The sequence below is a fragment of the Saccoglossus kowalevskii genome, chromosome 2 (assembly GCF_978046115.1).
Source record: "Saccoglossus kowalevskii chromosome 2, keSacKowa6.1, whole genome shotgun sequence".
Classification (NCBI taxonomy): Eukaryota; Metazoa; Hemichordata; class Enteropneusta; family Harrimaniidae; genus Saccoglossus; species Saccoglossus kowalevskii.
In genome coordinates, this window is record NC_140642.1 from 45765762 (window position 1) to 45779225 (window position 13464).

Here is a 13464-nt window from a genome sequence, read left to right on the forward strand (position 1 = left end):
CCAACATTCAATGGTGGTTAAACTGCTTCCCTCTTTTTAACGGCTCAACCAAATTTATTGACCCTCGCCCTATCACAGACATACTCATGGATGCCTCCACGCAGGCATCAGGTATATTCCATAGAGGGGATTGGCAGTACACCTCTTGGGGTCTTGATTGGCCTGCCGCAAAATCCCTTCATATCAATCATAAAGAAGTTCTTTCCATTATTTTAGCAGCTAGGAGATGGGGCCCTAGATGTCGAGACTGTGCAGTGCATGTATTTACTGATAGCACAGTCGCAATGGCCAATATCAATCATGGTACATCTCGCAACCCGCTAGTAATGTCTGCTTTTCGGGAGTTATTTTGGCTTTCAGTTTCTTACAATTTTAATATACATGCCATACACATCCCAGGAAAGCAAAATGACATTCCGGTTACACCAACCTGGTCAAGCACAGCGCCTTTACTCCTTACTTCACAGTGACACCCACTGGGAACCCAGAAACTTCATTCTGTCATTACCATATCATATGACTCATCGTGCGCTCTCTCTTGTCCAGCAGGTACTCGACTCCGACAAATGGAGTCAGAACTGGATGCTGAGATCGCCTTCTATAGAAGCCGCACCTTCACAGACTCCACAAAACGAACATACAAGGTTTATAGGAAATCCTTTTTGGAATTCTGCTTGGAATTTGGTTACAGCCCAGTCCCTGTTAGCCCGGCGGTTCTATATAGATATGTGGCCCACTTGGCAAGGCGCCTCAAGCCGAGCTCAATTCGCTAATATCTAAATGTCATCGGACTTTTGCATTCTGAATGTGGATCCCCTAACCCCACTCACAGAGAATTTCACCCTTGATTCTCTGATGAAAGGAATTGCCCGGGTTAAGGGTACCTCTGTTACTCGTAAGCTACCTATAACGCCACAGCTTCTTCTTAGTATTCATGCTCAGCTTGATCACTCACATGTAACAGATATAGTGTTTTGGGCTATATGTTTGGTTATGTTTTTTGGTCTCCTGCAAAGATCAAATGTTCTCCCCCCATCCATCCGGCTTTTTGATCAGTATTCAACCCACAGTTTTCGCCGGGGTGGTGCTTCATGGGCGTTGTACTCAGGTATACCCACTGAGTTAATCAAACTCCTGGGGGACTGGCAGAGCGACTCCTTCAGAAAATATCTGCATCCATCCCTTCCTCTGAGGCGCCAAACAATAAAACAATTCATAGCCAGACTACCTTCTACGTAACAACTACTCTCACTACGATGTCTTGGATCTTTGGGGACTTTAGTCCATTAGTTTAGTTTGTAGTTTTTAGATATGTACGTTACAAGTGTTTTCAAAGTCAGCATGTTCACATTTACATAGCATTTGCATAAATTTGCATATTCCTTGTGAAAACACTGGTTTCTTAGTTCATAGTGCTTTAGTAATAAACTACCCCCTATATGGATCCAAGACATCTATATGTATGTGTGTGTTATTCTCTTTGACCTCCCAAACTGCCTGTCCCTATTGCTGTGACGCAGTGCCCTCACAGGCCGTACCTGGATTTAAGGCAAAGTTAAAATATTAACGAGTTTTAAATACAGGGGAGCTAGTGGGCCCTTTGGGAGGTTAGTGATTTAAAGGTCAAATCTGCATATTTCAATTGTGACCAATCATATGGACTATGCTGCCCTATTAGCATAAATAAATAAACCATCCGTTTGCCGGCAATTTTTAATTTAGTACTCAGTTCGCATTGCCAAGCCAGCCACAGACGTCGTGTTTTTCTCTCCCACCCACCACACCCTCTTTTACATGAGTACATGTAGGTCATGATATTTACCGTGGGTGTGCGATTCCTTTTATTTCTAAGTCTTGCAATGTCAAAGCCAGTTGATTGCTTTTTCTTACTTTACCAATGATCAACATAGGTTGATTGCTGTATTAGCTTTATTAAGAACCAACACAGGTTGAACTATGTTTTCTTTTAAAAATTTTCCAATAATCAACACAGGTTGATTGCTGTCTTTTAGCCTTTTATTAATAATCAACACAGGTTGATTAGTGTGTCTCTTTTAAACCTCAAGGGGGACTTTAGTCCATTAGTTTAGTTTGTAGTTTTTAGATATGTACGTTACAAGTGTACCTGGATCTAAAACTCTGCCTGGGAGATTGTACGCTTGGCTATGAACTTCCACATACCAACGCTTATGGGAATAGTGCATCGTGGGTATTACTGCATTGATCGAGGTGAAACAAACTTGGCTGCCGCAATGCCTGTTGTTCGAATACATGGCTCGTGTTTCTCTTCCTGTCTTAGAGTTCTCTGTTTTCTTTAATTTTTTTATTTCAATTAAACAGCGATTTGGCTGTGACCATGCATTTAGTCATTGTCAACTGTTTTTCTCGAATTGGTTGATTGTCATAGTAACATACGCTAAGTACAATTAAACCACAGTCAGCTGGCATTAGTTTCACTGGGTGCAGGGGCGTCGATCATGGGGGGACAGGGGGACACGTCCCCCCACTTTCTGAAAGGTGGGGGACACAATATCAACTGTCCCCTCCACTTTCCAGACTTACCCAAATATCAATAATAGGCTTATATCAAAGTCTGCGTTTGTGTAAGGCCTTTGGTTCTGTGTACATGTACTGTATTCTTAATGATCAAGTTAGAATGAAAATCCCCAAGTATGCACCAAATGACTTCATTTTGGTTGAATTTTTCAAAAATTTCTACATTCTGAGGGGGGCACATCCCTCCTCGGGGTTACGCCCTTATGTTCCGACATCCCTATATTCCGACACCCCTATGTTCCGACATCCCTATATTCCGACACCCCTATGTTCCGACATTCCTATATTCCGACAACCCTATGTTGAGATGTTTATAGGTTCTGACACCTACGAAATTTTAGAAACGTTTTTGACATTTCACTGTGTTTTTATTACTTTACTATTATTCTTCTTCAAATATTATTCTACGCTCACCTTTAGTAACACAATGTTACATTTCTTTACATTAAAAAATAACTATGCCGGATTATAATACTTGCCACTCTTCTGGCCATGGGCTTTCATGGAGATGTTTTGTGATCATCTTCGGCAATATTCTCAGACGTGATGTATCCTATCAAGCTTCAGATGCAAAATATTTTTTTTTTTTAATTATTGCCAACCGTTCAGATCAACAATAAACTATGTACCTGACAGTCTTCATGTGGGCCTCTGACAACTTGTACTCGGGGAGACCTAAATTACATTGTTTAGTACTTTAGGTTTGACAATCATCCAATAAATTCTGACACGGCCAGAATGTGCCATATTTTTAATGGAAATATGTACGCTAGTGGTAGGAAGCCAAAATTGGATAAATACCCCTTCCCATGGTAGAACAAAGCAACATGTTTTTTCTCTGTTCAGCGCGATCAGTCTAGTTACAGAATATTGACTGTACAATTAAAATTAAAAAAAGGCTGTCAAATTTACATGCCATAAAATAGACAGAAACGTGGGAATTAATTTGGTAAATTTTAGCTGTAGAATCTGAGCCGTTTTGCCCCCGAAAATCAGGGTAAATATGTTAGCTTTAAAAAATTATACACAGCGTCAAATAAAAGGGAATTTTATGGCATCAATCTTATACAAAGATATAATTACGTAATAGCCTGTCACATATTAAATAGGAATACCTCAGACAAACACCATCATGTTATATATCAAATTAAAGCTATATTGGTGTAGGGTACAAGTATTACGTTGGATATTACATCGTATAATTCATTACTTATTGACATTATGAATTCATTAACTTTATTATATGTTATTCAAAATCATCAAATGGCATTTTCTGGGCAAATCCTGTCTATGATAAAATGAATTAATCATGACATATTCATTTATTTGAAAATAAGTCTTTTTATGCTTTCTCAATATTTTATTTATTTATTTATTTATTTATTTATTTTTGAAAACGCCAAGAAATTACATATAGATAAAAATGGAATTCAAATAGATGGCGAGACGTTGCCTGACCTCAGATTTACATAAGTAAATTAAACATATGTAGTAAAGAAGTTTGGGTAATTTACACAAACGTAAAATACAAAATCGACGACTGCACAATGGAGCGAATAGGCAGTTTCAAATACATCTGCAGAACACAAAGGATATTGACAAAGAAATAATGTAAAGTATAAATACGGGATATACATGTTTTGGCAGATATAAGGATAAGTATTTAAATTGTGTATTATACCAACTGTAATTTATATTTTCAGAATATAGAGGAATATCAGAACAATGCAATGGAACAACGAAGAATAGAATAGAATAGTGCTTTCTGACTTCCTTAAGGAAATCTGTCTAATATGGACCTTAACCTTGAACGATGAATTATGCATCAAATTTGCAGGTAGTATAAACTTGTGCAATACCCTCGCATTAGAGAAAGCCGGCCCTATTGTACATTTGAATTATCGGATAAATATCTGATAATTCTCGATGTTTTAGATTGATATTAGACAGGGTCTACAGCTGGGTGGTGGTTTAATTTTTTTAAACATGGAATTCTCTGAGACCTATCAATGTCTTACATTGATAGGAAAACGTATAACGTATGGAGGTAAACAAGGAATGTTGGCCAAAAACACACAATATAGAAATGGAAAGAGATAGTGTGAAACCTTTGTATTTTTTTGCAATCTCAAAAACTTATGCAAACACTACGGAATGCTAAATGCAGTGCCTATTCATCTCTCGCATAATAAATAAATAAATAAATGATTTTAATTAATATGTAGATAAACTTGGAAAGGTGCTACCGGATGTAAACGGCAACCTTGCAATTCCGCGACTGATGAATATCGAAGTACAACTTTCATAAAATAGGTAAAATAATTCTCCGATAATTATCGATCTAAAACATCGATAGTTAGGCAATCGGAGGATTTAAGGTTGGAACCACATCCAACAGACACGAATATTGTCAAATAATTGTCGAAGTATTAGAATGATACAATGGGCAACATTGTTTGATAATTCTCTGATAATTATCCGATAACATTATGCAAGATCCCGCCTTCACGGACTTTCGAGCATCATGGCCGGACTACACTACAGTTGGATTTCCAGTATTAACCCACAGGACATGCTGGTTATATCAAGGTAGTAAAAGGTCACGCACGGCTAGTCAGATTAAGTTTGACACAAGTATACTGTGTGTCGGAACATAGGGGTGTCGGAACATAGTGGTGTCGGAACATAGAGATGTCGAAACATAGGGCAGTCCCCCCTTCTCAGACACCCCCCTGTTCGCGCAAGCGTGGACATTGGCCGTTTACGCGGACACAAAAGTGTCCCCCTCACTTTTCAGAATGGATCGACACCCCTGGCTGGGTGTATATGATAGAATGTTCTACTTTCGCAGCCCAATCGCAGGTTTTTCAAAAAACGTCGAAAAAACACAAGAATTAGTAGAAATGTTCCTGTTTTGGGCGGATTATTGATAGAGAATAATTTCTTTATTACAAAAATGCTGAAGCACCGTGAGTTTTTGCCTTGCGAAACTGCGAACTCTGCAAATTTGGTTGCACAACTTCCCTCCATCATATACACCCAGTGACACCGATGCCAGCTGACTGTGAATTAAACGTCCGGAGTTGAACAGCAGTCATTTCTAACATAATTATTTAATTTAGTTTAATTCCTTCAGTTAAAAATTAAGTTTCCAAAATAAATAAATAATAATACGTACCCTCATGTATACTTCAAGTTTTCATTAAAAAAAAGTAAAAGTTTTTGAAATTGCTTTTCTGCCTGTTTGCCAATCCATTGCTCCAAAACACACCTTTAAATATTCTTATTTTCCCAGCACCAAGATGGCTCTGCCAACTCTTGTACAAATTAAGCAATTATTATGCATAGATTTGGGTCTGTAAATTGTTTCAGGGTGCACATGTACAAAGTTTCATTATAATGTGATGATTAATCCTAAAATTAGTGTAAAGCTGAAAAGTAAATTATTATGCAAATTAGGTAAATATTATAGATGTATATAAACCTAAAACTAATTTGATCATCACATTGTGTTAGAGTACATATTGTTATGATATTCTATTTTTGCTGTAAAATAAATGTATTTTGATAATGCCCAATTAGCTAGTGAGGCTTGCCCAGCTGCGGAATTAGAATAGACAGCATGTATTGTCATTGCTAATTAATATTCTTTTGTTCGTGCTTGTGCAAGACGAACGTGAACACGAGTTCAGTCAGTTGTCACCCAGCTCCCGACCAGTGCAGTTCAGCTCAGCTCCAGTGCAGTGTCAACGTGGCAGCCAACGTATGTCTCAAGATAATGCCTGACCAATTCGGCATGTGGGACTGATAGATGCAAAACAGCCTGCTGTGGTTCTGCGCTGTAAAACCAACTTTATCCAAAGACCTGTGCTGCGCCAGAAAGCGTGGTTTGCTGAGCTTGGTCTTTTCTCTGCACAGACGGTATGGAAGTCGTGTAACATTACGGTCAGTGTCGTGTAATTTGCATTCCCCGAGACCTCGTAGTTTGGAGCTGTATAACTGATATCGCCGTTGACGTTGCTGTGATTAACTGTACTATCGCTGAAGCTACGCAGTATGAGTTCTGCACTTAGGTAGGGTAGGCAATTCCGAGCTGGGCTATTATCATTAATGTTATCATTATTGTGATGTATATTGTTGACGGGTTTGTGATTTATATCACTCCTGTTATTGGTTTATGCTTATTGTATTATTAAATTAGTATTATTGGACATATCCTAACTGTGTGCCTTTGTTTGACCTTTAGTGTTGCATTCTGGAGTGCGAGATATTGGCGGCCAGGTTCGCGGGAGACTATCTCGTATTCCCGTTCGTAACAATATTAGAACCAAAAATTATGATTTATTATGCAAATTAGGTAATTAATATGATCTGATTTTAACCCAAAACTGAGCGGGTCTGTGCATTGTCCTAGAACATTTATATGCACCGAGATTCATTGAAATGGGATAATTAGTACTTGCGATATCAGTGTAAAAGCCAAAAATTAAATAATTATGCAAATTAGTTGATCAATATTAATACATTTTTACTTAAAATTAATCAGGTCTTTCGATTGTTCTAGAGCATCTATGTATCAAGTTTCATTGAAAAGTCTCACATAGTCAAAGTAAGTCTGTTGTCCTTGTTCAATTGGACTACATTTGGACAAATTATTGTGATTTGATGCATGAATGAATACAAAAATATGTTTAACCTCTGCCCTCCCAATTGAACAACTTAAAATTCCCATGTGACACTTTTTATAATAAAAGTCACATGACCAAAGTAGTTCATCTCATACAGCACACATAGCATTACCTTATGTTAGATCATTATAATTTGTTTAAACCATAGACATAGCTTTGTGATTTATATCAGTGTATGAGTTATGGTATGTGAATAATGTACTATACCATGTCCATGTAATAAATGGGATACAAACATTTGATATTGACCTATTATAACATATAGCTTTGTAATAAATGTTTAGAACATTTTATTTGACAACATTTAAATAGAATACTCAAATTAATCACCCAAACTATATAAATGTCACATTTTAGACCAGAGATCATGTAATGAACAAATCTGTATTTTGGATTACATATTTTGGAAATAAGGCCAGACTTTTTTTATTCCTTGTTTCTCGGGTTTTTATAAGGCGATTTTTTTGAGGAGGGCGGGAAAAAAAATAAAATTAATTCTTTTTTTTTCATTAGATTTGTGTGATTCTCAAAAAATTTTAAGTGAGATCATTGATCGGAGAGAAGAAATGAAATAAAATTATTTTCCATGTATAACCTTGTTTCTCATCTGTGCTAGACTTCGATACTTTGATCATGACACCGGGTACTCCCACGAAAATGCAGCTTGGATTTGTTATGCGGCGGGCGGTAAAATAATGAAGATGAAAATAATATTTTTTTAGCAATTTTTTGCACTTACAAGTCGGCAGGCGCGAGAAATTACGCTGAAATAAAATTTTATTTTTATTTCATTTTCGGTTCCGATTCAAAAGTCTGGCCTAAATATTAATATAATTTATTTATTTATTGTGGACTTCAAATATTACATCTCCTTATGATGATGTATTCAGTTGACATTTCCATGGTGACTAAAGAAGAAAAGATTCCAGAGTATACAGGTAATTAATTAATTAAATTTAATTCAGTATGCATAATCTTTATTGCAATATTTATTGTTATTTCTACATTTACACAGTGGAGATTGCATGCCTGTTTTAACATATGATTAGAGGAAAACAAAAAAAAGGTGGCCAATATCAAGACTGTAATCAAAACAAATTGGTGGAAGGATACTGAGCTAAGTGGTCAACAACATGTGATCACAATACATATTCAGATCCATACGCTGATAGATACCTTATAGCCTTCACCAAGTGTGGAAGGATGACATCTATACTTGCTTGTAATATGTGTGATTGTCACTAGTTAGAAAGACAATTCAAAAAGAAAACTTGTCATTCATAACAAAATAGACTGTTTTTTTTGTTAAATCTTTGTAAATTCAAGATTCAAGTATCTTACAAATCCTAATTTATATCACAATTTGTGAACAAACAAAAATAACTTTATATAACTATATATGAAGGTCAGTAGCAAGAACCTTGTATTGTAAATTACTTTCTAAGAAAAATGTTCATCACGAGTAAAATTTCATTCATAATACAAATGATAAAAAGTTGTAGTTTTGAAATAGAATATCTTAGATTTAATGCAATCACAAAGTGCCAAACTTTGATAATTCTAAATTATTTACAATATTGTATGAGTGTGAGACGATAAAAGGAAATTGATAAATTTTTGGTTGACATTCAAGTGGTGGAAAAATGACCATGAATTTCTAATGAGTGATATATACACTAGATTCGCACACATTCAATTTTCTGATTTAAGACGGCCCAAATTATTTGCATGATTGAATAAAATCAAAGTTTCCAATTTATTTATTCAGTAATACTTGTACACTAATCTTCATCGTCAGAACTCACACCACCAAGGGCTTTGGACTTCTTCATGAAATTATTTGAAAATGGCATCATAAAATCTGGGAAATCCACTTCATCACCAAATCGTTTCCGCCTTTGCTCTTTCTTAATGATAAGCTCTGAAGTTGAATGTTGATGTGTCCATGCTTTGATTGGTGTGTAAGTGACGTCCTCCATGTGTTCAACGCCTCCCGCCATTGCCGATGCTGCACGTAACACAGAACTTTTACGTTCACGTCTTGGAGGTGGTGTAGATGACTAATATAAGAAAGAAAGTCAAAGTCCATGTTTGTATTTAGCTGAATTGACATAGAACCCAAAATGGAAAGAATGTCAAATAAATGTTATCAAAACAAAATGACATGAATATAAAATGCAATAAAATGGACTGAGCAGAGATACTGGACAAAAATTACTGCCAATTCATTAAATTTCATCAAACGCAAAAAATAATTGATAAATAATAATTGATGAAAGTATGAAAACTATTATGTCTTGTCATTGTACTAGATTAAATCCTACTCCTCCAATGTCCTGAAAAAATCTGAGAAATGGTTACATAAAACAACCATGGCCGTCAGTCAGCTATTTTGAATAAAAATCACAAAAAAAAACAATATGTCTAAGTTAGTCTATTATGTGTAATTTTCAGCTGTCCAGGCATGACGAAACCTCAAAAAAGTTCATATTTCAGTGACTAATAATTATATGTTTGACGCAAAAATATTTAACTACCAGCAACTTATTTTAAACCTTAATACATGAAGAGAAAACAAAAAATAATCATACCTCCCCCATGGGCATCTGGGTCAGATTAGAAGTTTTTGGCAATGGTGGAACTGATGATGCTCTTGGAGCATCTCTCTTTCCTTTGGCGCTCTTCTTACCACCTTTCTTTCCTTTGCCTTCTTTAGGTTTGGGTAAGCTATCAAATTTCTCCTTGACTATTTCTAGTACTCTTGGATCAGCCCACCACATCGCAATATCCATCACATTGTCACCTTTAAATGTAAAATTAAATGAATAACTATTGACTATGTTACCATATTTTATCAATGACACCACAAAAATATCATTCATTTTAAGATTTCATCCATGTCACTAGAATCCACCAAACAATTACACCAGATAATTTTCATCAATGACACCAAATTACATCAATATCATTCGATTTCATCAAACACCTAACTCCTCAAAAATAACACCCATTTCATCAATGATAAATCTAATTAATGCAATCAATGAATGATAAACACTTGATATAAATACATTAATTTACCTTTTCTATTCTCTTGTTGAACTTTGGCACCTTTATCAATAAGATACTGTACTACATCTGGTCTTGAACTCTGTACTGCTCTCATCAATGGAGTACCACCATTCATAGCTTTTACTTCTATTTCAGCTCCTCTTTCGACCAACATTTCTACGATATCCATCTGACCAGCATGACATGCATGGTGTAAAGCCGTCCACTTGAAATTATCCTTTGCATTAACATCAGCCCTGTATCAAATAAATTATACAATAAGAATATCATAAGAATAACATAAAATATATTAATAGAATCACATCTCCGATAAAAGTTCATATAAATGAAAAATTGCATTTTTTGCAACTAAATCATTAAATTATTACTGTTTTTGGCCATAAAATCACATCTACAATTATTTCCATAGCAATTGAGTAATACAACAAATAATTAATCATGACCTACCCATTTTCCACTAAGAACTGCACCATTTCAAAGTTTCCATAGTGACAAGCAACCATGAGTGGTGTTTTAAAGTACTTATCGCGTGTATCAACATTTCTACCTTCCCAGAATGCCCTTTTCAATGACTCCACATCTCCCATCTTAGCAGCATTATTAATATTCATATAGGCCTTCTCTGGGGGTGCAAGATACCAAATAGAATCATCTTGTATTGGGTGTTCTGGTGGATGATCACGATCAAAACGACCAGTGTCTGAAAAAGGAACATGTCTACCAATCAGATGTTCAGGTGGTCCTCCACCGTCAGTCCTAGGTCCGTCTGGAGCTGTACAAATTGGCATGGGAACCTTCGTTTTTCCTTTCTTTTTCTTTCCTTTCTTTCCTCCCTTTTTCTTCTTTTCCTTTTTCTCAAATGCTGTCATGAGATAAGCTTTGGCTAAATACTTTTTGCCGCTAAAGAACTCTTCATAATCAATTTCATTTTCACGGTTCTTATCATGTGCTTGACACAATTGTTTCAATTGTTCATCTGTCAGGGGTGCATTCTGAGATTGTAGGATCTCACAGAACTCATCTTTGCTGACCTTTCCTGTTGGTTCAGAATTGTTATCTATGTCAGTAGTTTCAAATCTTTGTTTAAGTTTATCTGCATGCTCTATGGTCCAGTCATACATTGTTATAGCCCACGTATCCACAGGTGGTTTGCCGCCACCCATAATCTTCTTCCACATTCTCTCCACTTTCTTACATTCCTTCATGGCATCTTTGCTGTCATTATCCTTAGCAACCTGGCTTGGTAGTTGACCATCATTGTTTTTCTGGTTAGCTTTACAACCTGATAAAAAGATTCAATTTCTTTAATAATAATACACAATCATGAAATTGATTTTTGTTAAATACGTAAATAGGTAAAGTAAAAATTAATTTTAAAGCATTACACATCTTTGAATACAGTAAGTAAGGATTATTTGCACAAATAGCATAACTGACATGGTCTTAGACTAGGGTAATCTGTAAATCTTGGGCTAGGATGATCTTACAGTCTTAGATTAGAATGATCTTACAGTCTTAGGCTAGGGTGATCTGACAGTCTTAGGCTAGGGTGATCTGACAGTCTTAGGCTAGGGTGATCTGACAGTCTTAGACTACGGTGATCTGACAGTCTTAGGCTAGGGTGACCTGACAGTCTAGGCTAGGGTGATCTGACAGTCTCAGGCTAGGGTGACCTGACAGTCTTAGGCTAGGGTGATCTGACAGTCTTAGGCTAGGGTGATCTGACAGTCTTAGGCTAAGGTGATCTGACAGTCTTAGGCTAGGGTGATCTGACAGTCTTAGACTACGGTGATCTGACAGTCTTAGGCTAGGGTGACCTGATAGTCTTAGGCTAGGGTGACCTGACAGTCTTAGGCCAGGGTGATGTGACAGTCTTAGGCTAGGGTAATCTGACAGTCTTAGGCTAGGGTGACCTGACAGTCTTAGGCTAGGGTAATCTGACAGTCTTAGGCTAGGGTGACCTGACAGTCTTAGACTAGGGTGATCTGACAGTCCTAGGCTAGGGTGATCTGACAGTCTTAGGTAAGGGTGATTTGACAGTCTCGGGCTAGGGTGATCTGACAGTCATAAGCCAGGGTGATCTGTCAGTCTTAGGCTAGGGTGATCTGATAGTCTTAGGCTAGGGTGACCTGACAGTCTTAGGCTAGGGTGATCTGACAGTCTTAGGCTAGGGTGATCTGACAGTCATAGGCTAGGGTGATCTGACAGTCTCAGGCTAGGGTGATCTGATAGTTTCAGGCTAGGGAGATCTGACAGTCTTAGGCTAGGGTGATCTGACAGTCTCAGGCTAGGGTGACCTGACGGTCTTTGATTATTATGATCTGACAGTCTTAGGCTAGGGTGATCTGACAGTCTTAGGCTAGGGTGATCTGACAGTCTTAGGCTAGGGTGATCTGACAGTCTTAGGCAAGGGTGATTTGACAGTCTCAGGCTAGGGTGATCTGACAGTCTCAGGCTAGGGTGATATGACAGTCTTAGACCTGGGTGACCCGACAGTCTTAGATTAGGATGATCTTACAGTCTTAGGCTAGGGTGATCTGACAGTCTTAGGCTAGGGTGATCTGACAGTCTCAGGTTAGGATGATCTGACAGTCTTAGGCTAGGGTGATCTGACAGTCCTAGGCTAGGGTGATCTGACAGTCTTAGGTAAGGGTGATTTGACAGTCTCGGGCTAGGGTGATCTGACAGTCATAAGCCAGGGTGATCTGTCAGTCTTAGGCTAGGGTGATCTGATAGTCTTAGGCTAGGGTGACCTGACAGTCTTAGACTAGGGTGATCTGACAGTATCAGGCTAGGGTGACCTGACAGTCTTAGGCTAGGGTGATCTGAGGGTCTTAGGCTAGGGTGACCTGACAGTCGTAGGCTAGGGTGACCTGACAGTCTTAGGCTAGGGTGACCTGACAGTCTTAGACTAGGGTGATCTGACAGTCTTAGGCTAGCGTGATCTGACAGTCTCAGGCTAGGGTGACCTGACGTCTCGGGCTAGGGTCATCTGACAGTCTAAGGCTAGGGTGATCTCACAGTCTTAGGCTAGGGTGATCTGACAGTCTTAGGCTAGGGTGATCTGACAGTATCAGGCTAGGGTGACCTGACGGTCTTAGGCTAGGGTGATCTGACGGTCTTAGGCTAGGGTGATCTGACGATCTTA

General features: G+C 37.7%; 1 protein-coding gene across 1 annotated transcript in view; it reads right to left on the minus strand.

Annotated features, from left to right (window-relative positions):
* Positions 1 to 8858: 8858 nt before the first annotated feature.
* The window catches only part of LOC100371834 (ankyrin repeat and EF-hand domain-containing protein 1-like), a 77496-nt gene continuing 72890 nt past the window's right edge, over positions 8859 to 13464 (minus strand). Inside the window, exons 4-7 of the mRNA XM_085495805.1 lie at positions 10764 to 11598; positions 10326 to 10552; positions 9836 to 10047; positions 8859 to 9304 (exon numbers count right to left, since the gene is read on the minus strand). Coding sequence (XP_085351931.1) covers positions 9026 to 9304; positions 9836 to 10047; positions 10326 to 10552; positions 10764 to 11598 — 1553 coding nt within the window. The 3' untranslated portion in view covers positions 8859 to 9025. The remainder of the gene's footprint in view (positions 9305 to 9835; positions 10048 to 10325; positions 10553 to 10763; positions 11599 to 13464) is intronic.